This window comes from Galeopterus variegatus, unplaced genomic scaffold (assembly GCF_000696425.1).
Source record: "Galeopterus variegatus unplaced genomic scaffold, G_variegatus-3.0.2 Scaffold57, whole genome shotgun sequence".
Lineage (NCBI taxonomy): Eukaryota > Metazoa > Chordata > Mammalia > Dermoptera > Cynocephalidae > Galeopterus > Galeopterus variegatus.
Window position 1 is genome coordinate 743,638 of NW_007726168.1, and position 20,308 is coordinate 763,945.

The window sequence follows — 20,308 nt, forward strand, 5'->3', positions numbered from 1 at the left end:
GGAGGGGGGGGGGGGGGGGGGATGTCAGGAAGAAGCTTTCTCAGTGTCAGTTGCCTTCATCCATGGTCTTAGTTGTTCACTTAAAAATAAATTCCGAACAATAGGAAACTTACAGGACACTGGTTTGACACAAAAGTGTGCTTGTGGTTAGTTTTAAAACTAAGTTACCAAGTTGATAGAACTTCCATATTATGCACCAAAAAGCAGTTCCGTCCACCCGTGTAAGCACTTCTCGAACAGAGGTCAGCTCTTTTAATAAAAGTTAGCAAACACATATGGAATTCCCACTTTTCAGCCTAAGTGTGTCTCAGGACATGTCCTGGTGAAGAGGCTACTGGAAGGCCCTGCCCTTGTAAAGCTCACACTCTCTCAGGAAATAGCAAAGAAGCAGATGCCGGGGGATGTAGTGTCACCATTTACAGAGAGCCACCAAGCAGATGAGGCAAGGAGGGGCTGGGAGGTGGTTGTGGACAGTAGCCAGAAGGGGGCCAGGCCTCCCCTGGGGCTCCCTCCTTTGGCTTCCAGGGTCTAAAGCTTCCCAGTTTTCCTCCTGCCTGCCCAGCATTAGACCTCCTCATGGGGTCCCCTTCCAATGAGGGGGATGAGCTGTGACTGCTGAGACTGATGCAACCCCACTGAGACTTGTCCATGCACGAGGCACTGTGGCCCCAGCAAGGACACCCTGGCGGCTGGGTGGGGTGGGAGCTGGGCTAGAGTGGGGTCAGGTCTGGACAATGTGGGGGAAAAGGCTTGGAGGTGGTTGCTGTAGAGAAGGGCAGAAATCAAACGGTAGTGGGCTGGGGGTTGGGGGTCAGGGGGGTTGTTAAAAATGGGAGATAACGTAGCAGATTTAGTGTAGGCTAGGGAGGGTATAAAATGCAAGGCCTAAGTCACTGAGAAGCGAGAGGGTGGGGTCCAGTTCCCAGGGTCAAGGCAAGGGGCCAGGTGTGGTGGGGTGGATCTGTCTTTTCACAGATGCTATTTTTGTCTCCAGTAATGTGAACAGAATCATGGGGTGGAGTGAGGTGCAGGACATTTGAGGGCGAGAAGAAGCTGTGAGCAGCCTCTTGGCAAGTGGGAAGCAGATTTGCTCAGAAACACAGCAGGACAGAAGGGCAGGACAGAGGGCCCGGGAGAGATAGGATCAGAGGTTCAAGGGAGGCTGGTCACTGTGGCGCTTTCTCTTCCAGCCCTGGCCCCGCTACAGGTGCAGAGCAGGTGAAGAGTTGAAAGGAAACCAAGGTGGGGCTTCCCGGTCAGGAAAGATGGAGGGAAGAGGGGGGAGGGAGTAGAGGGTGGAATTTGCGAGGGTGAGTTTCAAGTGGCACATGATGCTGTCCCCTCTGGGTAAGGAGAGAGATGGGACGTGAGCAGATGTCAGATGGCAAGGATGGAGGGGTTCCTAGAGGAGCCACTGGAGTGTAGGTCCCAGTGAGAGAGAGCCAGGGAGACAGGGGTTTGGAAATAAGCTCCAAGGGGCTGGGACTCCTGCTAGTGGCCGGCCTGGGTGAGGCCCATGAGAGAGGGGGCTGGGGACTGGGGAGAAGAGAGGGTCCCCAGGGCGGAGTGTAGGGCAGTGAGGCCACCATGGCGAGGACAGGCGAGCTGCTGCCAAGACACAGCGCAGGGCCATGGCCTGGGGTCAGTGGGGAGGGGGTGGGATAGTCCAGCAGTGGAAACTGCAGAGGGCTGGGATCAGGGGCAAGGAGGACACTGAGCTGTGTGGTATGCAGGGGTGGACTCTTAGTGCCATCACTCGGGAGGCATGTCCCCTGGGGAGCACCAGGTTTCAATTAGTGCAAGGTGAATCACGCCTTTCAAGAAGAGGTTCCCAGTGTAAGGGGTTTGTACTAACAGGCCACAATTGCAAAGGAAGAATGGGAGAGGCTGAGGACTACATCGGGTTAGAATTCTGCAGAGTTTCTCACTAGTGACATTTTAGGCCGGACAATTCTTTGTGACGGAGGCCGTCCTGTGCATTGTAGGACATTTTTCAGCATCTCTGGCTTCTATCAGTTGATGCCACCACCCCACAAAGTTTGATAACCAAAAATGTCTCCAGTCATTGCCAGATGTTCCTGGCTGGGGGTGGGAATAGAAGTCCTGGTGTTGAGGGATGCCCAGGAAAAACAAGGGTATGAAGGAAGTGCTGATGGCATCGGCTCTGATGGTCCCTTAGGGGAAGATGGGTGACGTCACTTCCAGGTTCGGTCTCCTTCTCAAGATTGCCCCATAGCTACTTCCTCCAAGCGAGTCAGGAATTTCTTCCTGAATTACAAATATTCTAAGATACTGGAAAAACTTGGAAATGAGATTCCCATGTCCCTGCCAATTATTTTGGGAAAAGTTTTCCTTTCTAAGGAAGGGAGATGCCTAGAAACAGATCCATGTCATTTTGATTTCCAGAAAGGCGAATTCTGAGCCATATACCATGGAGTTTAAGGTCAACCCCAGGTAGGATAGAAGCTTCCAGGTTTGAATTGGTGCATGTGAGTGTGTGAGGCTCTATCTCGATGCCACTGTTTTTAGAATCCCTTTCATTGGCTTGGATGGACGTGCAGAGTTGCGTGCTCAGAACAGCCACGGATGGCTCAGGTGATTGTGAAGAATGACTGAGTCTAGGCTTAGAAAGCTGTAGTGGTTAAGGCCGTGCGCTATTAGAACACAGACAGACAAAAAGAGAAATAGAATAGAATCGAAAGCCAAGGAATAGACACCACACGTATATGCAAGCCTGTCACATGGACTGTATAGCTTAGCTATGTGGTCTAAGTGTCTTAAAAAAGAAATGTTGGTGCACGCTAAGAATAATAAAAAAAAAAAATCCACTGGGTAGCGGAAGGGAGTTTATTTTATGACGTACCTGCTGTGTGCTCAGCATTGCACAGTTCACTACAGGGGAAAATGAGCACCTTTAGTTGCCTTGGGGAACAGCCATGTAGTTAGATTTAGGTAATTGACAGCTGAGTACAGAAAGTCTCATTTGTAGGGTCAGTAGGAGTTCAGAGGTGAGAAAGGCTAGTTTGGGAGAGAGCGGCCCAGATGTGGAGTGAGACAAGGAAAGGTGCATGGTTGGGAATGAACATGGACTATGGGATTGAGAGGACACGCATGGGACAGAGTGGACGGAGGAAGAGAACAGCAGCCCCACTGCAACAGAGGGCAGTTCCGTTTGCCTGTCCTGCTCATCTGCCTCCACAATTAGAGTTGAGCTCTCTAGGATAGGGACAGTCATGGTCATTATTGCTTTCCCTTGGCCTGTCGTCATCCCTGGCACAGGGAGGGTTCTTCACACTTAATAGAGAGGATGGGGTCAGAGGGTGAAGACTTTGAAACTGGGCAGAAAATAGTTGAAATGAGCAAAAATATTCGCTATAGGGTTTGAGCATTGAGTAACATGCAGAAGGGTTGCTGTAGTATCAAGTAATCATCTTGGGGTCTGTAGATCTGTCCCTCCCCAGGAACATAACGTAGCTTCTGAACACTGTGAAATTGTACAGAAATTAATTAGTGTAGCCTTCTCCCTCCCCCCCCCCTTCACAGATATCTATCACTCTCATCTGAAATTCAGTGAGATCTAGTATTCTAAAAATACCTGTATAAGAACCACTGCTTTAGAAAGATTGGTGTCGTAAAACTCTGGGACAACTTAAAAGGCGAAAAGCAGGAAGAAGAGAGATCTGCTAGAATTGGCTGCACAGTCCAGGTCTGGGGGAGTAAAAACTGGACCAAGGGCGAGTGTGGCTTAAATGGAGAGCAGGTGGCAAGTGGAGAGGCCATGTAAAGGAAGAAATGGTGACCGGTTGAACTTGGGGTCCCCACCCCGCCCCAGCCACAAAGCCACATTGCAAGCTAAGAGGGGTTCAGAACTGCTTGCTGCACCTTGGGTACAGATACCAGGGAGACTTGCCGGCTATCTGGCATGGAAAGCCGGGAATCAGGCAAAAGTGCAAGGTGTCAATTTCAAGGGAGAGAGCTCGAGGTGGCAGAAGAAAGTTGCATGTGAGTAGAAAGGTCAGTGAGAGATGTCCCCTCAGGAGCCAGCTGTGGGGAAGAGAGTTGGAGCAGACATTGCTGGGGCCACACAAGGAAACTCACAGGCCAGAGGAGAGGCAAGACTGGGGACCAACCAGCCTTGGTGTCATGTCCATCAGAACGTCCCCCTGGACACAGAGGAGAAGAGTCCAGAAATGATGGTGCCTTCGGGTCAGTACGACTAGGAGATTAGGGAAAGGAAGGGTAAGAAGGGCTTTGGCTGTGGCACAGAGGAAGTTACAGTAAAGCACTGATGAGGGAAGCCACGTCTGAAGGAGTCAGGAAGAAAAGGACTTAAGCCACCTGTCTGGATAGCTTCGTCGTCTGCAGAAGTCTGTAGTGGTTTTCAGCAGACTCCGGAGCTGGACTCTAGCTTTGTGACTATGGCGAGTTATTTAACCTCCCTCCGTGCCTCAGTTTCTTTATCTGCAAGATGGAGGTGATAATACCAGCTCGTATTCAATGGGTTATTTGGAGAATTGAGTAAGTTAGTATACGTAAGGAGCTTAGAACGGGACCTGACTGGTAGTGACTTCTGTATACGTTCTTGCTATTAAGATTGTCACTTAAGGAATAATGGGGCTAAAGAGAGGGTGTGGGGAGTGGAGGGAAGGAATGAATGTGAACGATCTTGGGAGCCTTAGGACAGAAAGGAAGCCATTGGAGAAGGGGGGGTGGAGTGGAAGTGAGCTGGTCAGGCTGGAAGGTTACTTTAGCAAGAGAGGAGGCTTTTCCTTTGCAGTGGAGGGGACATCACAGGAACAGTTGTGGTGAATCTCGATGGAGCCACCCGGGGATGCTCACGGCCAAATTCTACTGTTGACGTTACCTCTCTTCCTGTCACAAGAGGACAGTAACCCATCTGGATGGGCACTTTGAGGGACAAGATGTGCGTGTATATGAAGCAGATTCTGTCTGTAGAAGGAAAGTCGCCGACACACCGGACTGTCCCAGTTCCTGCAACTCTTTAAAATGGTTAACAGCACTTTAGCATTTCATGAGCAAGAAGGCACCTGGTGGACCTGGTCTCGGGTCTCATGCCATCAGGTGCCACCAGGCTGTCCTGCAGGAGCTGTGAGGTGGCTCTTCACACCCTTCCCAGGAGGGGCTCGCTGATGCCTTCCTTCCCCTCCTCCACGTGTGATGGGCACATGGAAACAAGGTTGACCTTGTTTGTCTGTTGACAGTCATCAGAGGTGGACAGGACATCTCTGGTCTCAGGAAGTCGCATCCTGGGATGTTCTTGAAACCATAAATATTTTTTAGATCCTTAAGTTATAATATTTTTACATTTCTCAATATATCATAAAATTTTCTAGAACTTTACAAAATAAAAATATTTTAAATTCAGTTTGATTTCAAGTATCTTTATATTTGAAATCATGTCACCCTTCTGCTCAGAACCCTATGGTGGCTCCTGGTTTCCTTCAGAGTGCGAGCCGGGGTCCGCACAGTGGCCTACGAGCCCCCTGCAGCATGGTCCCCGTCCTCTCTCCGAAGCCACCTCCTACAGGCCTCTCCTTCAGCCTGGCCCAGCCCCTCTGGCCTTCTCTGTTTCCGAAACGCAACAGACACGCTCGCCACTTAGGGCCAGGTTCTGGCTGTTCTCCCACCCCAGTCACCACCTTCCCACTCCTTTGTCATCTTCAAGTCTTGGCTCACATGTCACCTTCTCAGTGAGACCTGCCCCGACCACCTTATTTAAAACACCCCCTTCCCATCTCTGTCACCCCCTCCCACCTTCCCAGCCTCCGTCCCCACACCTCCTCTCTGTTTCTCACACCTCCCACCTTCTCACACCTCCCACCTTCTCACACGCTCTAGGCCAGCTCTGCCACTCTGGCAGGCACCTGTTCTCCATCAGTGACAATGCCAAACATCTAGAAAAGCGGCTGGCCCACAGTAGGTGCTCGGAAACACCAGGGGAATGAATGCAATACATTGCACAGAGCTGTCTTTTATCACAAAGATGCTGAATCCTGAACTAAGGAATCCTGAAGACCTGGGAGGTGCATGCCTCCCATTCCTTCATTGCGTTTTCAGTGTTCTTTCCTGTTCTGGTTGCTTTATATGTTCATTCCTGGTCATTTAGCACCACTTGCGCTTTCTCTGATGAAAAAGAGACATAATGAATTGAGAGTTTCACTTACAGTGAGTTATGACATTTGTGCATTGGCTTTAAAACTTTTATAAGCAGCTTCAGTGAATCGAAAATTGGCAGGTCTGCTATATCAACTTCTAAACACCATTGCTGGACTTTGGTGAGAGAGAGAGAGAGAGAGAGAGGGCATATCAGTGTTGACCACTAATAAAGTGTAACGAAGCCACAGACATGTAATCTTGAGGGACAGATAATCGGGAATACTTCATCCTGTGCACACACATACAGAAGCAGACCCATTTAAGGACAACATGTCCATATGTATTCTTAAGTGTCTTTATTTCATTCCTGACATATCAACGTAATTGTGGGAAGAGAAAAATAAACAACTAAAAAGCATAAACTCACCACTCTCCTTTTCCAGAACTCCTGCCATGCAAAGTAGAGAATTTTTGCATTCTCCATAGCATAAAGGTGATGTGGAAGTAAGTGGCTGCTTCTGAGTGGCAGGTGGCACATCTGAGCAAGGGCAGCCTGGTCTTTCCACACGGGAGGCTCAGAGCCTCCAGTCCTGCCGTCTCATGGGAGCTGTCACTTGCAGGGCCTCGTGTGCTATTGCAGGAACATTGCTTTGGTGTTTTGCGAGGTCTGCTTTCTAAGTCCTGATCCTGTGCGTTCTTTTGCCTTTTCCGGTCCGGTGGCAGACACGGGGCTGGGCGACTCCGTGTGCTCCAGCCCCAGCATCTCCAGCACCACCAGCCCCAAGCTCGACCCGCCCCCCTCCCCTCACGCCAACAGAAAGAAGCACCGGAGGAAGAAAAGTACCAGCAACTTCAAAGCCGACGGGCCCTCGGGCACTGCCGAAGGTAAGGTTTCCCGGGACACCCAGGGTGAGAGTCTGAATTTCTGAAATTCATTTTTATTTTTCACTTTTGTAAAATCAGATACCCATAGAACCACAGATGCACAGCCATGCAGGCCACCATATGCTTTCTGTGCAAGGTGGCACTGGAGGGCCCCTGGGACCTTCTCATCACTGGCTGGTTCTCAAATTACCCACCCAAATCTCTTCTCCGACCTCTGGCAGTTGTCAGTGGTGGATGGACCTGCTGGCTTCCCCGTCAGATGCCTGGTCAAGTTCTGTGGGCGTGTCGTGTTACTCTGATAAGGACCATCATCACTGCTCCTGAGCCTCTGTGATACGGGTTAGTCTTAATTCTAGGAAGACAGCTGCCTCCGTTCTGGCATTTAGCAACATGTCATGCTGAACGCCTCTTTGTCGGTGTCCATTAGCTCTTTCTGTTTTGTCGGCTCTAGTAATATTCCAGTTGTCATAGTTTGTCTTGATTCTCTTTTGACTCAAGTCCTTAATTTTTATTCTGAGTGATGGCCAGATAATGATCTCTGTAAAGTGGCTCCTTCAGATGAATGTACGTTTCTTACTCCACAGATGCAGGTGGCGATACGGGCCTGTACACACACACATACCCCCCACACTGTGAGAGGTAAAAATGAATGCAGGGGTAATAAACAAGGTGAAGAAATACTTGGAAGGAAAATTAAAATTTCAAAACACTGTTGTCATAACAGAATTGTGGTTTGTGAGACCAGCACTAGTAAGTGCAAGGACGGGGCAGAGTGCGATATGCTGACATGAGGTGGGCAGCGTGGTTTACTGTGTCGTGAGGGGCTGGGGTTGGCAGCCTCGAGTCGCTCGCCGGGCTCGTCAGAGTGTCTGGAAGCCCTTCTCACCACGCTCCTTCCCGTGTGCCTCCCATTAGCTTCCTGCTGACACGTGTAGCCAATAGAAACTGATTTTGTCATGTGATGGATGAGGAGATTCTGTTATGTCAGCGGTGGTAGAAATAACGACCGTGGGACAGAGCACCCAGGTACCACTGACCCTCCCGCTGAGGAGGGATTCGGCCACAAATGCTGACCACAGATGAGACCCCTGAAACACTGTTCTGCAAAGCCCCCCACACTCCTGTCCCCCATGCACATGAGGCCTCACCCCACCTAGCAAGGGGCTTGGGGTAAATCAGGAAGGAGCCTGGCCTCAGCAGGTGGGCACCGCGTGCCCTCCTTACCTCCAGGCTACACTCACGGGGGTTGGGGGGTCAGGGGTAAGATTTCCTTTAGAGAAAGGCCAAGTGCCCGTTTTCACAGAGTGATGTTGCATGTGCCTTGTGTTCCCAGCTGATGTCTGTGACTTTTTTCAAAAGCACAACCTGGTAGAAACTGATGATCAAGTCCACCTGTAGCTGCTTACGTGTATTTTAATTTTCCGACCCACCTTTGGACTGCTGTGTCGACTCTGTGAACAGGGGAGAGCCTCCCAGAAGTTAGTAGCATTTGCATGTTTAACTGGGCAGCTGGTGCCAACCAGCATCCAGTCAGCCAGCAGTGAGCTGGAAGGAAGCTTGAGATGTGCCCTGAGCATGCTGGACGCCCTGAGCATGGTTTCGAGTCCACTCCTGAGCGAAAGGAATGCACGGGGTGCTCCTCGCGGCAGCGCACAGCCAGGCTGACAGAGAGGATCGCCCCAGCAACAGCCATGGGCCCCTTTCATTAAAGGGTGATGTCACCCTTATTGCCGAGGTGGTGACACAAGCAGAAGGGCAGACTTCAGGCACCATAGACACACCCACATTACAAAGTCACAACAGCGCCTCAAGCGTGGCTAAGTGGACAATGTGTGTTCAGAAGTTCAAGGCGGAAGACCCGGGGGGACATGCCCTCACTTTCTGGCTGAGAGAGCCTGGTCTTTGTAACATCGGTGACGATGACATCTTTCCCGTAGAAAGTGAACAATGAGTATCGAAAGAAAAAGCGTCATTTTTCCCTAGGAAAAGTTAGCTTTCAGACTATAAATGAGTCATTTTTGTGAGACACTCTGTATTTCATTATTTCTAAGGCAAATTTTTTCCTTGCGTTTTAACATCTCTAAAGTCAGAATGCATCCTACCATTGAAGTAATTTTAGGTTCAATAGTATATGGTATTTTTAATAGTCTTAATAACTATTAATTCCTCAAAGTACATTGGGTAAACCTTCCAAATTAGGCATTCTGTTCTTGAATAGCTAGTTGAATATATTTTATTTTTTGAGGATACTGTTTGATTATAGGAAAACGTTTCTCTTTCCTGCGAGGTACTGACTGGTTACTACCAGCGTATTCTCTACTGCTTGACCTAGTGCTGAAACATCACGGTTTCAGGTAAAGAAAGTTCTAAAGAAGATGTCTGTAAGGTACTTGAATTTCATGGTTTTGACATACCCTATTGGAACAAATGGCTAGGTTCAAATCTCCTTAGAATGTAAGAAAAATAAAATCCCACCAGAAATCAGCTAATTTGGTCAGGGGGAACAGATGGCGCCCTCAGGCCGGGCCACTGAGGGGAGTGACTGCGGGAACTAGAGAGGTACAGGAGGAATGACAGGTCTGGGGCAGAACCCAGGGGTACGGTAGGAGGAGGGGAGGGGAGCTATCTCCAGCTAGGAGCTGGGGCCTTCAACAGAGGGACACGTCCAGGGAGCACCCAGACCTTACTCTTCTCCCATCCTGTGGTCTTCTGCTGTCCCCTCCCTGTCCAATCCAACCAGAAGCCCACGGTGAGCACCCGCTGATGCCGGCCAGGCAAGTGTGCCCCAGAGCAGAGACAGGACTAGGTGGACGGAACCAGGGAGCCACACAATGCCAATGCCTGCTGCAGTGCCCTCGCAAAGCCCTGGGGCAGTTGGCACCACTGACTGCTGCTCATCTTCCACAAGTGCAGTGACCAGAAGCCTCTCGAGGGCCAGGGTGTGTGCTGTCCTCCGTCGTCCCCGAGGCCTGGCCTGAGTTTCCCATGTGGCCCTCGGTGCCATTCCCCAGCCATTGCAGCTGTTTCTCACCTCTGTGGCGTGCTCATTCGACAAGCAAAGGCTGGAAGTGTGTGTCATCGGTATTTGTGTTGCCGCAAGCCCAGACATGCCTGGCCACATGGGGCTCTTCATGTGGCCGGTGGACATAAGGGCGGCCTTCCCCCAAGTGTGTCACTGTCCCACGCTCACTGTCCTCCACCACAGCAGTTCTTTTCTGCTGAAGAATGGTGACTAAATCTAGACTGAATGGCAGAGGGGGCCATAACCTAAGTAGAGCAGTTATGTTCTTATGTTTATGAAGTATATAATTAAAAAATAATTCAATCAACCTATTGAATTATAGAAGCAGAGACTATGACTGAAGAGTTCCTTGTCTTATTTATTTTGGGTTCTGACGTGGTTACTTGACTGACTCACATATCTGATTAATAGAGAAGACACTTGCATGATGAAGCCAGTCACTGGGCTGCTTTGTAACTATTACTATCACCTAGAGTCATAAAACATGAAAGTAAAAACCTAGCCCCTCTTTAAGCTTTGAAAGAAGTGTGAGGCTACAGCTAAGAGCTGAACTCTCACTTTCTGATTGTGACATCATATGTCACTTTACACACAAGTGTCTTAGGAAGGCAGATGTATGTCTTGCTTCCACATGCCTGCGACCTTGGGCAGCTGAGGGGCACTGTGGTGCCAGCCTGCAAGGACCCCATGCAGTTCCCCAGCTCTGCCTTCCCTGGCATTTGGTGCCCCACCTCCCTACCTCCCCAACTTTAGCTCCGTTCTCACCATCTGTACAATCTCTAAGTATATGAGAGGTTTTTCAAACACTGTGACCCTTTTGGTAAAATTATGCAACTTTGTGGTGCTTTTACCGAGGAAAACCAGACAAGAAGTTATCATTTTTTCAGTAATTGGTTGCCAAAATCCCAAGGAGAAATAAGGGTTGTCAGTCCAGCTCTTTAATGAAATTTTCACTTTTTCTCTTTCAAACACACAGAGAGATTTTTAAAATTCTGTTAATTAAGAATATCAAAAACAAGACATTTTTACCATTGAGTTTAAACTTTGATAGAAAGGGCTTCTTAGAAACTAGCATCCCGCAGCCTCACCATAAAAAAGTGAAGGGAGCATTAAGCTTTTTATCCTGTTTCTACCTGTGTCCCTTGTATTCCTATTTAATAGACCATTTGGAACATTGGATATTAAAATGTCTGTGATATTCTTGATTTTAAATTGGATTTGATTTGGTCAGAATTATAAAATATGCTTATGAAAGCGTTATATATCATTCAGATCCAGGAGCTGTGCCTTATGTTGATTGTAGAACAGCAGAGGTAAGTTTGGATGAGAGTAGGAAGGGTGGGGATGGGACTGAAGTCATGGAGGGAACCTCAGTGGTGGGAGAAGAGCTGTGACAAAGAACGATGGCCACGCTAACGTGATCAATTGATGGCTGGTCCATGGCTTCAAGGGCGGTCCCAACTCACCCTGGATGGTCCAGGCGGCTTCAGTGGGACTGATGGGTGGAAGCTTCAGGGAGATGGATTTTGGTTCAGATACTAAGTGGAAAGCTCTCAGAGCCAGGGCTGTCCTGAGAGGCAGTGACCCCAGGCCCTGCAGTGAGGTGCAGCACAGGTTGGGCCGTTGTAGAGGAATTTGGGCTCTGGAAGGATGAGTACACCATGGCCCTGGATTCGTGGCCAGATCCAAGTTGAAGGGTATGGGAAAGCTCTTGGGCAGTGAGGGTTTTCCAGATCTTTAATGACCTGTCTTCTTTTGGCATTGTCTTTGAATTGCTATTCTTTTTGGTATCTTCTTATCTAGGGTCCAGTAGTGAGGCTGTCATTGCTAAAATGAAGCCGTGGTCTCTGCAGTCCCGTTCTTTGGCCCTAAATCTTATGGTTCTTGTTAGTTTTATAACATTCATGCAAGTTTGCATCAAGAGCTAATTTCCCTGTTTCCCCAGTGAAAAGGCTGAAGTAGAGAGAGGTTAAGTGGCTTTCTTGTCCAAGGTCAGGTTGCTGGTAGGTGACAGAACTGTCTCTTGATTCTCTGCCTCAAATTCTTTCCACCAGGCAAAAAGCAAGTCTTTGAGGTATGTGGAGCGGCTTTTGAATCTAGGAGTGGGGCAGACTGAATAGCTTCCTTGATATTTCTCAGATTCCATGTAAAGACACTGACTTTTATATGGATCATAACATCTAGAAGTTGTGTAGCAAAGATCTTTCTTTAAAAATGCAGTCTGGATTTACCTAATCTTATCATACAAGAGGGTATGCAGAAACCCTGGCCCCCCACCCGCTTAGGTTCACAGTGCTTTGTTATAAAGTTCTCAGAAGGGATTCTGTTTTATCCTTCTCATCGTGTTCCTTTGGTTGTTCATTTTGGGTCTTTTCTGAACCATTTGTGTGGATGATCCTGGATGGATGTGTGTGTGTACATATATATATATAGAGAGAGAGAGAGAGAGAGAGAGAGAAAGTCACAAATGGACCTCTGTAATGGTAGAAAAATAAACTGCCCATCACAGCTGCCTCACTAAGCAGTCAGAGGTGAGGCCCTGAGATGTTGACAAATTTTCTTAACTCCAGAGTTGCAAAGGTCACCCCAGGCTTAGTTTTCCTTTGCTCTTTCAAAGGAGATCATGAAATTATGGGTCATTTTATTCTTTCATCAAATATTTATCAACCACCACAGGTGAAGCACTGTGCGTTTGGCTCCATGGGAGATACTGAGAAATAAAACTCAGTTCTCTCTCCCCAGGGAATTTAGAGCCTTAATATGAAGGGAAGACATACACAAGAAGCTGTATCTTGGATGTAAGCCAGAATCTTTAAGAAAGGCATGGGTATTTAGAAGAAGGAGAGAAATGCACTGAGTTGTGCAAGTTAGGGAAAGCTAACCTGTTAGCTTAGTTTTATGTTCTGAAGATTTAGTACACAATGGTTATCTTATCTAATAAAACTGCAGAAAGCCTCACTTTTTCATTAAATGTTGTCTATTTACAACTTAAAACACCAGTGGTGGTGATTGAATTAGTCACAGAATGCAGTTTCGTTTTCATATAGATACTAAGGAACAGATGTTGCTATTCCTGATCAGTTACCTTTTACCTTAGGACATTTTCTTATTAATTAGTTGATGTTTTGGAAAGTACTTTGGAGAGAAAATAAAGAATTATACGTGAGCGGTGCACAGTTTTTTCTTCCTGCATGCACATTATTACAAGAAAGCCGTCTGTAGGTGCATGGATGCTCTTGGATTGCCTGTGACAATCCGGTTGTGTTGACCCTCCTGCAGTTTGTGCTGTCAGTAAGTTATTTGGGGGTGTTGCACACCATGACTGGGCGACAGCGAGTTTATTTTGTTTAGAATATAACAGGGTCTTACGTGTGTTTTTATGGTGAGGTTCTCCCCTTTCCTCTCGCCTTGGGTGCAATCAACACGTGTGTGATGGTGCCCATGTGACCGGCACAATATCAGGGCCCAGGAACTGTCATTGCCAGGTTCGTTTCCTGTCTGCAAGGGCTCTCTCATTTAATTCTGTTTTATTTGGAGGTGGCTAGAGGGGAGGGGGAAGGAAGATTTATGAGAGCTGATTGTGCAAGCATTGACTGTCATTCATCACTTTTAGATTTCCTCTTTTTCGTCTTTGTGAACATCCCACCAGTGCTCCATGTGTCCACTTCTTGTTTTAATTTTGGCATCTACCCTGAAAGGAAGAGAACAAGAAATCTCCATAATGATCTCCAAAGAATTCCGTAGTCAACAGTCATTTTTGATACAATAAGGACTTCATAATTAAACTTCTTTATTATTGAACAGTTGGTTAGTGCATCTTAATAGTTGAGTTGAGCAGTTAATTATGATGTGAAAAACTGAGAATCAGAACATCTTCCTGGAAGATATACCTAAAATGCAGTAATTTTGACTCTGCTAAGGGCGTCCAGAGGCTTGGCTGGGGTTTGATGCTCTTGAGGTGTCAGTTATGGGGGATACCACAAATCCTGATGGACTTGTCTGTTCCCCACAAAACAGATCAGTTTTCCAAACAGAGTTCTCAGGTTGTAACTGCAGTTTCCAAGAGAACGAACTTGCTGAAATTGAGTAGATCTGGGTTTACTCTAGACATTGACATTGTGGATTGGGCACAGTTGACTCAAAAGCCATCCTGCAGTGTGTAGTCCGGCTGCCACAAACACACACAAGCTGTAAGCGCTGTCAGATCCTTTGTGGAAGTCGGCAGGTCGGAAATAAACAAAGATAAGTCAGTCACAGCAGGAGGAGCCAGAACAGAGTATTCCCATTATGATAAACTGACAGACAAGAGAAGGGTTTTTGATACTTTTTTTTTTTAAGTACAAGCAAACTAAAGGGGTTAGATTCAGGTCCATGAAAGTGCATTAAGCACCTACTGCATGCCAAGTGCTGTGCCTGGTGTGGGGTGTAGAAGTATCTGAGGTGGCCCCTGCCTTCAGGATGCACACAGTCCAGTGGAGGAAGAAGATCGGTGACAAGCTGAAGCACAGGGCACCCGGAACACCCTGGCTGCCTGGGAGAGCTTCTCAGGGTGTCTCCACAGAAGGGCCAGACCTTCACATCCCATTCCATAGAGAATGAAGTATCTGCTCTTCCAAGGGGAAAAAAAAAATCTGAAAAGTGAATATGAGATAAATCTTGTTTTGAGGTGGTTGGAGCTCCTGCGAAGTCCCAAGGAGATTTCTGGTGCAGCAGGACAAACGTTGAGCTCCTTGTCCCCTGCTGTGCAGAAGAGTAGACTTGCCTTTGAAAAATGCAAATACTTGCAGGGCTCCTTCCTAAAGTGCAGATGCTGGAGGGCCTCAGTGCCTTCTCCTTTCCCTAGACCTAGAGATGCTTTTTCTATTTTTTTTCCCCCTTTTTGTCTTTTTTCGTGTCCGGCAACGGATCGCAACCCTCAGTGTCGCGCCCGTACCGGACCGGGACCGGCAACGGGATCGCAACCCTCGGTGCTGCGCCCACACCTCGCTCAGCCAGTGAGCGGGAACCGGTCTGTATGTGGGGTCCGAACCCTCGGCGGGAGCGCCACCGCACTCTCAAGCGGCGCACTGTAGCAGTGCGCCACCGGGCTGGCCCTAGAGATGCTTTTTCTGCCAGCAGCTTGGTCAGCTTGAGCTGCCCACAGGCTCCAGTGCCCATCAGCAGAGGACAGTGCATTTCCTCTGGGCATCCTGAGGTGGGAATTCAGCCTCACTTGAGAGACTGAGTGAGCTGACTTTAAGGAGTATCCAGACTCTGTCTTGAAGTCATTTTCTTGATGGTCTCAAAATGTTTGAGCTCTCAGGGTCTTTGGATATCACTTAACTCAGTGATGGTGTGACCAGCTCGGATCGAGATCCTGTAGCCAGAGGAGACAGAGCTGCTTCTGGTGGCCAGTGCTGTTCAATTTGTGTCTTCATTACTACTCTCATTCCTCATCTGCTTTTTATACTTTACACTGGTGCATGCATTTTATCACAAAAAGTACAGGGATGCAAATTGAAATGTTATGTTCAAAGGAAAGCCATGAGGACATGTGTAATCCTCACGCATGCAGCTGGGGCTTCAGGAAGTGAAGATGCCTGTGGCAGGAGGCGGGGACCAGATGTCCTATCCGAATCCGTTTCATCTTTCCTCCCAGCCTAGGCAATGAGGAAACTAGGCAGTGTTTTATCTCACATGCAGTGGAGATAAAACTCGTTCCTCTTCCTAAAAATGTAAAACAAAAGGAGGTGTTGACTAAATGCAACACCAGGCAAGTGGAAAGGACAGAACAAAGTTGCATACGCCTTCTGTTGTAGCTCAGGATGCCAAATCAAAGTACTGCAGACTGGGTGGCTTAAACAGCAGAAATTTATTTTTCGTAGTCTGGAGACTGTAGGTCCAAGATCAGGGTGCCGCCGACTCCCTTTCTAGCGAGGGCGCTCTTCCTGGCTTGCAGATGGCCTCCTTGCTGTGTCCTCACACGGCCGTTCCACGGTGTGTGCACGCTCAGAGAGCGAGCGAGCATGTGCTCTCAGCCCTGTGGCTCCCTTCTGTGTGGGTCTGTTCCAGGGCAGCTCAGGGGGGCCATGGCCACTGCTCCGCACCCTCGCCCTGAGAACACGGGAGCAGCCGTTCCTCTCCTAGCTCTGATCCTGGCCTCTGTTCCCAGGACCCTGCCGTGATACTGTGGTATGCTTCTTTGCAAATAAATTTCTTTTTCTCGTGTGCGTGTGTATGTGCACACTCATGTTCAGATAAAAGACACAATATACTATTTCTGCTACTTTGTAGACAATTAGAAATGCAGGATTAGATAACAGACACTCTCCCTTCTGTGTTACAAAGGTACATCTTTTTTGGGGGGGACTTGTGGACATTTAGCTCAGATGTCATGAACTCAGTTTTCATGTTCATCATAAGATGATATGCTTTTTCTTTTTCTCTTTTTTTGGATGAGGTGAGCGTGTCTAAGGGCAGTTTGGCAGTGGGCAGGGAGTGAGTGATTGAGCCCCCATCGTTCATTTGAATCCTGTGCTGCCCTCCTGGCTGCCCAGCCCCATCGCAGCTCCTGGCCACTCTTGTTTTATTGAGATGTATTGTTAGTGCTTTGGCGAAGGCGTGGTTTGGGATAAACTCTGTGTGTTTATTTAGTAGCCTTTGCTAATACCCTCCTGCCTTTCAACTCCACCGCTTTGTCATCTCAGACACGCGGTAAGCACAAGGTGTTAGCCAGGGTGCGTGGCCAGTGAAAGAGGCAGGCAGGTGAGGACTCCAGCAGGCATCACCCTGCACACACACAACTTAGCAAGGGCTGCTTCTGTATGCGGGACGTGGAGAAAATTGGCCATCTGTCTGTGGGGTAATAGGCTTTGCTGCAATATGAAAATCTGTCAGATGGTTAAATTCAATGACATTGTATCAGAGTTCATGAAAAGCACCTACTGCACACAGTTTAATTCTATTTAATTTTTTTAAGGGGGAAAAAAGCAAAGGGAACATGTTTTAGTTTTCTCTTAAGCTGATTTCTCTCTGCCTTTTCTTAAAAGGGCCTTTCTAGTTGCCACACAGTGATGTGATCATTATCTGCCACCTCGTCGCCTTGCTGCCTCTGCATGCAGTAAAATACAAAAAAAGAGAGAGAGGGAGAGAAACCAGGGGAGCTTGTGAAGTATGACTCCCTATCCCAAGACTCATTGCCTGCGATTCGTACCGCTTGACAGTAATGATCTTATTACAGTACTGTGGACCTTGAAGAGATTTCATGAGGAGAGTGAAAGGACGAACCTCCGTGTAATCAAGTGGCGCTGAATATTCCACGCGTTTTTGATCACACACTGATTGGGCACAGTTTTAGCCCATCTTCTAGTCAATTATGCATGGCCCCTGTGCTCCTCAGATAGTCAGAAACATTGATGGCTGTTGTCTGGGTTTTGGCAGGCAGCCAGGGGTTTGAAGGGCCTCGCGCACCGTCATCCTAGGATAAGTGCTTTTTAGTTGGAATTGATTACCTTTCTTTGGGTTTTGCTTAATAGCAAAACTGCTTTTGGAGAGGGCTTCAGGTGAAAAATGGACATATTAGCCATTTAGAGCATCTGAACTCCTCGTCAATTTTTAGGCTTCCCTTGTTTCCCTTTAATTTCTATTTAATGATATAATGTTTTATAACATTTAAAGTATATCACCGCATTTCCGTGGGGCGCACGTGTTGGGCTCGAGGACAGGTTCAATTCTGTGGCCACCTCGTTCAGACTCCCAGATTAAGCAAGGGGAGGCTCCAGGCTTTGAGGGGATCTGCCGCTTACTTTCCGTCGTGGCAAAAAAGCATTAATTATCTGAAGATATGTTCATCTGCAGGAAAATAGGTAATGGATCCTTCCCACAGTTGACTGGCTCGTCTTGTTTGATTGTGGAGCAAATGTCGACCTTGCTGGGTTTGGGCTCACTCTGCTGCCCTTATGCCCAGAAGGATTGTTAGTTACCTCATAGTCTACCCCGTTGTTTACTTCCCATTGCTGGGCTCAAAGTCCAGGGAGGTTTGAAAGGACGGGGTTTTCTCCTACCAGGATGATTGCATGATATCACCCACTGGGAAGATCATGTGGTTAAGCAAATCGTCTTAAGAGAAAACTGTTAGAAGCTAAGTTTTTACGTCCTCAAGTTATCCTCTTAAATTCAGATTCTTGGCTTTTAGATTGTCTCAGAGTCATTAGGAAAATTTCAAAATTCTTTTTAATGTTTTTTGTGGAAGGCTAAGGATTTGGACACCCCAGAGTAAGTGATCAGTGTGAGATATTTCTGAATATACCGAGAATGTGCTGTCCAGACACTGAGCTGATGATGTACGGGATGAGAACCAAACATTTCCCCAGTGGTTCCTGACTCTTACTAATGAAAAAAAAAATAGGTAGCTTTGTTCTGTTACTTGATTTTTCATTTAGGTCTTTCTTGCTTTCTGCAGGTGGGAGTAATTTTCCCCTTCAGGTAGCTCTCTGCAGAATCCCTGGTATGCTGTAGGCATGGCTACCAAAACAGCCCTAAGAGAACTCACCAAAATTCTTAACTTAATGTCTCGTGCACACACACACACGCACACACAGGGTTATTTTTTTCTTTCTCAATTTTGTGAAAATAAAATATTTTCAACCAAAATTTAGATTTAGTGATGTCTCTTTAAAATAGAAAATTAATCTTAAACAGAAAATCAGAGTTGACCATCTATTAGCAATAATATTACAACCAGTTATTGACCCCTTACTACGTGTCAGGCACTGTGACTAAACACTTTATGTGTATCCTCTCTCTCCTAAGCCACACGAGACCCTGTGCAGTGGGTGCCATTACCCCCATTTTTATAACTGAGGAAACTGAGGGTCATAAAGTTTAACTAACTTGGTCAAGGCCACAGGCATAGAAAGCTCGGATCGGCCTCCAACCCCAGCCAGAGCGCAGCGCACCGATGCCGCCGCTTGTACACGCCTCCACGATGACCTTCCCTCCTTTGGAAGGTTGTGTATGTCTTTTCAGTGATCTTGCCTCCAATCCAAATCCTGGCTTATCTAGGACTTTTCCTGTGCATTAAGTTCATAGAATATGAAGGATTTTGTAATAGGTTATTCAAACCATAAAAACTTTTGTCATTTTACCCTTGGCTGTGCTTCAGCAGATTGACAAAATGTACTTTTACATCACGTGGAAAATATCAGATCCACAATTAGCAAATGATCAAAGTTTTAAAGCCTGTAATTTTAGAAAACTGGCATACATTATGATATTCTGTTTACAGCCTGGTAATTTTACCTGATCAAGTGAATTCATTTCCCACACTTAAAGAGAATTGTGGGCTACCCGGTTAGTTTAGAGTGTGATGCTGACAACACCAACGTGCAGGGTTCGATCCCAGTACCAGCCAGCTGCCAAAAAAAATTAAAAAGTAACTGAATCAAAGAGTTGGTAAATTTGAAGAAATGGTTTCATCAGTCAATGCAGAATAACTCTTGTAATTAATATATAATTACCCTGAACAGGCGAATTAATTAATTAAAGATCCATAACTATTTTCTTGATTCTGCCTCCCCCCACCCTGTCCCCCAATATTACTTTATTCCTCACCCTGTGGGAACATCGGCCAAGAAGACCACAGCTAGGTGAGAAGGAGGAAGGGAGGACGCATCTGCCCACAGAAATCTTGGTCAGGCACTTGGATGCTAGGAGCCAACGTTGTGGTTTGGGACAGTTTTCTTGAACCAACTTCTGAACAGTGAATGTAACACATATATTTTTTTTTAATTGTCACAAATTAAAACTTTAGACTATTTGATGTTTCCATATTTTTGCCATTTAAACAGTTAAAGCTTTCATTTAAATTTAAATTTGATCCTGTATTAAATAAATGACAGATTTTTATTCTTATAATGGCCAGAGAGATTCAAATTTATAGTAACAAATGTAAGATATTTGAGCTTGAAATATTAAATAAACTAGGGTTGATTATAGTTATGCATTAAATAAATGAAAAGGTAAAACCTGATGATTTTCTAGGGAAAATAGAACCTTGCCTGCTTTGTGGTCTGAGTTTGGAGACTATGTATGGTGCCGCCTTTGGTCTGACCCGCACATGAACAAGGCGGGAGGTACCTTGACCCGCCTGCCATTCTCTGCATTAGCTCACACTGTGTCCTGGTTGTGCACTACTTGCACTCTGTTCACTAGATAGTAAGCGACACAAGGCGGGAGGTACCTTGACCCGCCTGCCATTCTCTGCATTAGCTCACAGTGTGTCCTGGTTGTGCACTACTTGCATTC

At 47.0% G+C, this 20,308-nt stretch overlaps 1 protein-coding gene across 2 annotated transcripts in view; it reads left to right on the forward strand.

Annotated features, from left to right (window-relative positions):
• Nucleotides 1-20,308, forward strand: part of AGAP1 (ArfGAP with GTPase domain, ankyrin repeat and PH domain 1) — a 430,252-nt gene that overhangs the window by 289,154 nt on the left and 120,790 nt on the right. For both annotated transcript variants that reach the window (XM_008574620.1, XM_008574628.1), the window contains exon 13: nt 6,841-7,002. In XM_008574620.1, coding sequence (XP_008572842.1) covers nt 6,841-7,002 — 162 coding nt within the window. The remainder of the gene's footprint in view (nt 1-6,840; nt 7,003-20,308) is intronic.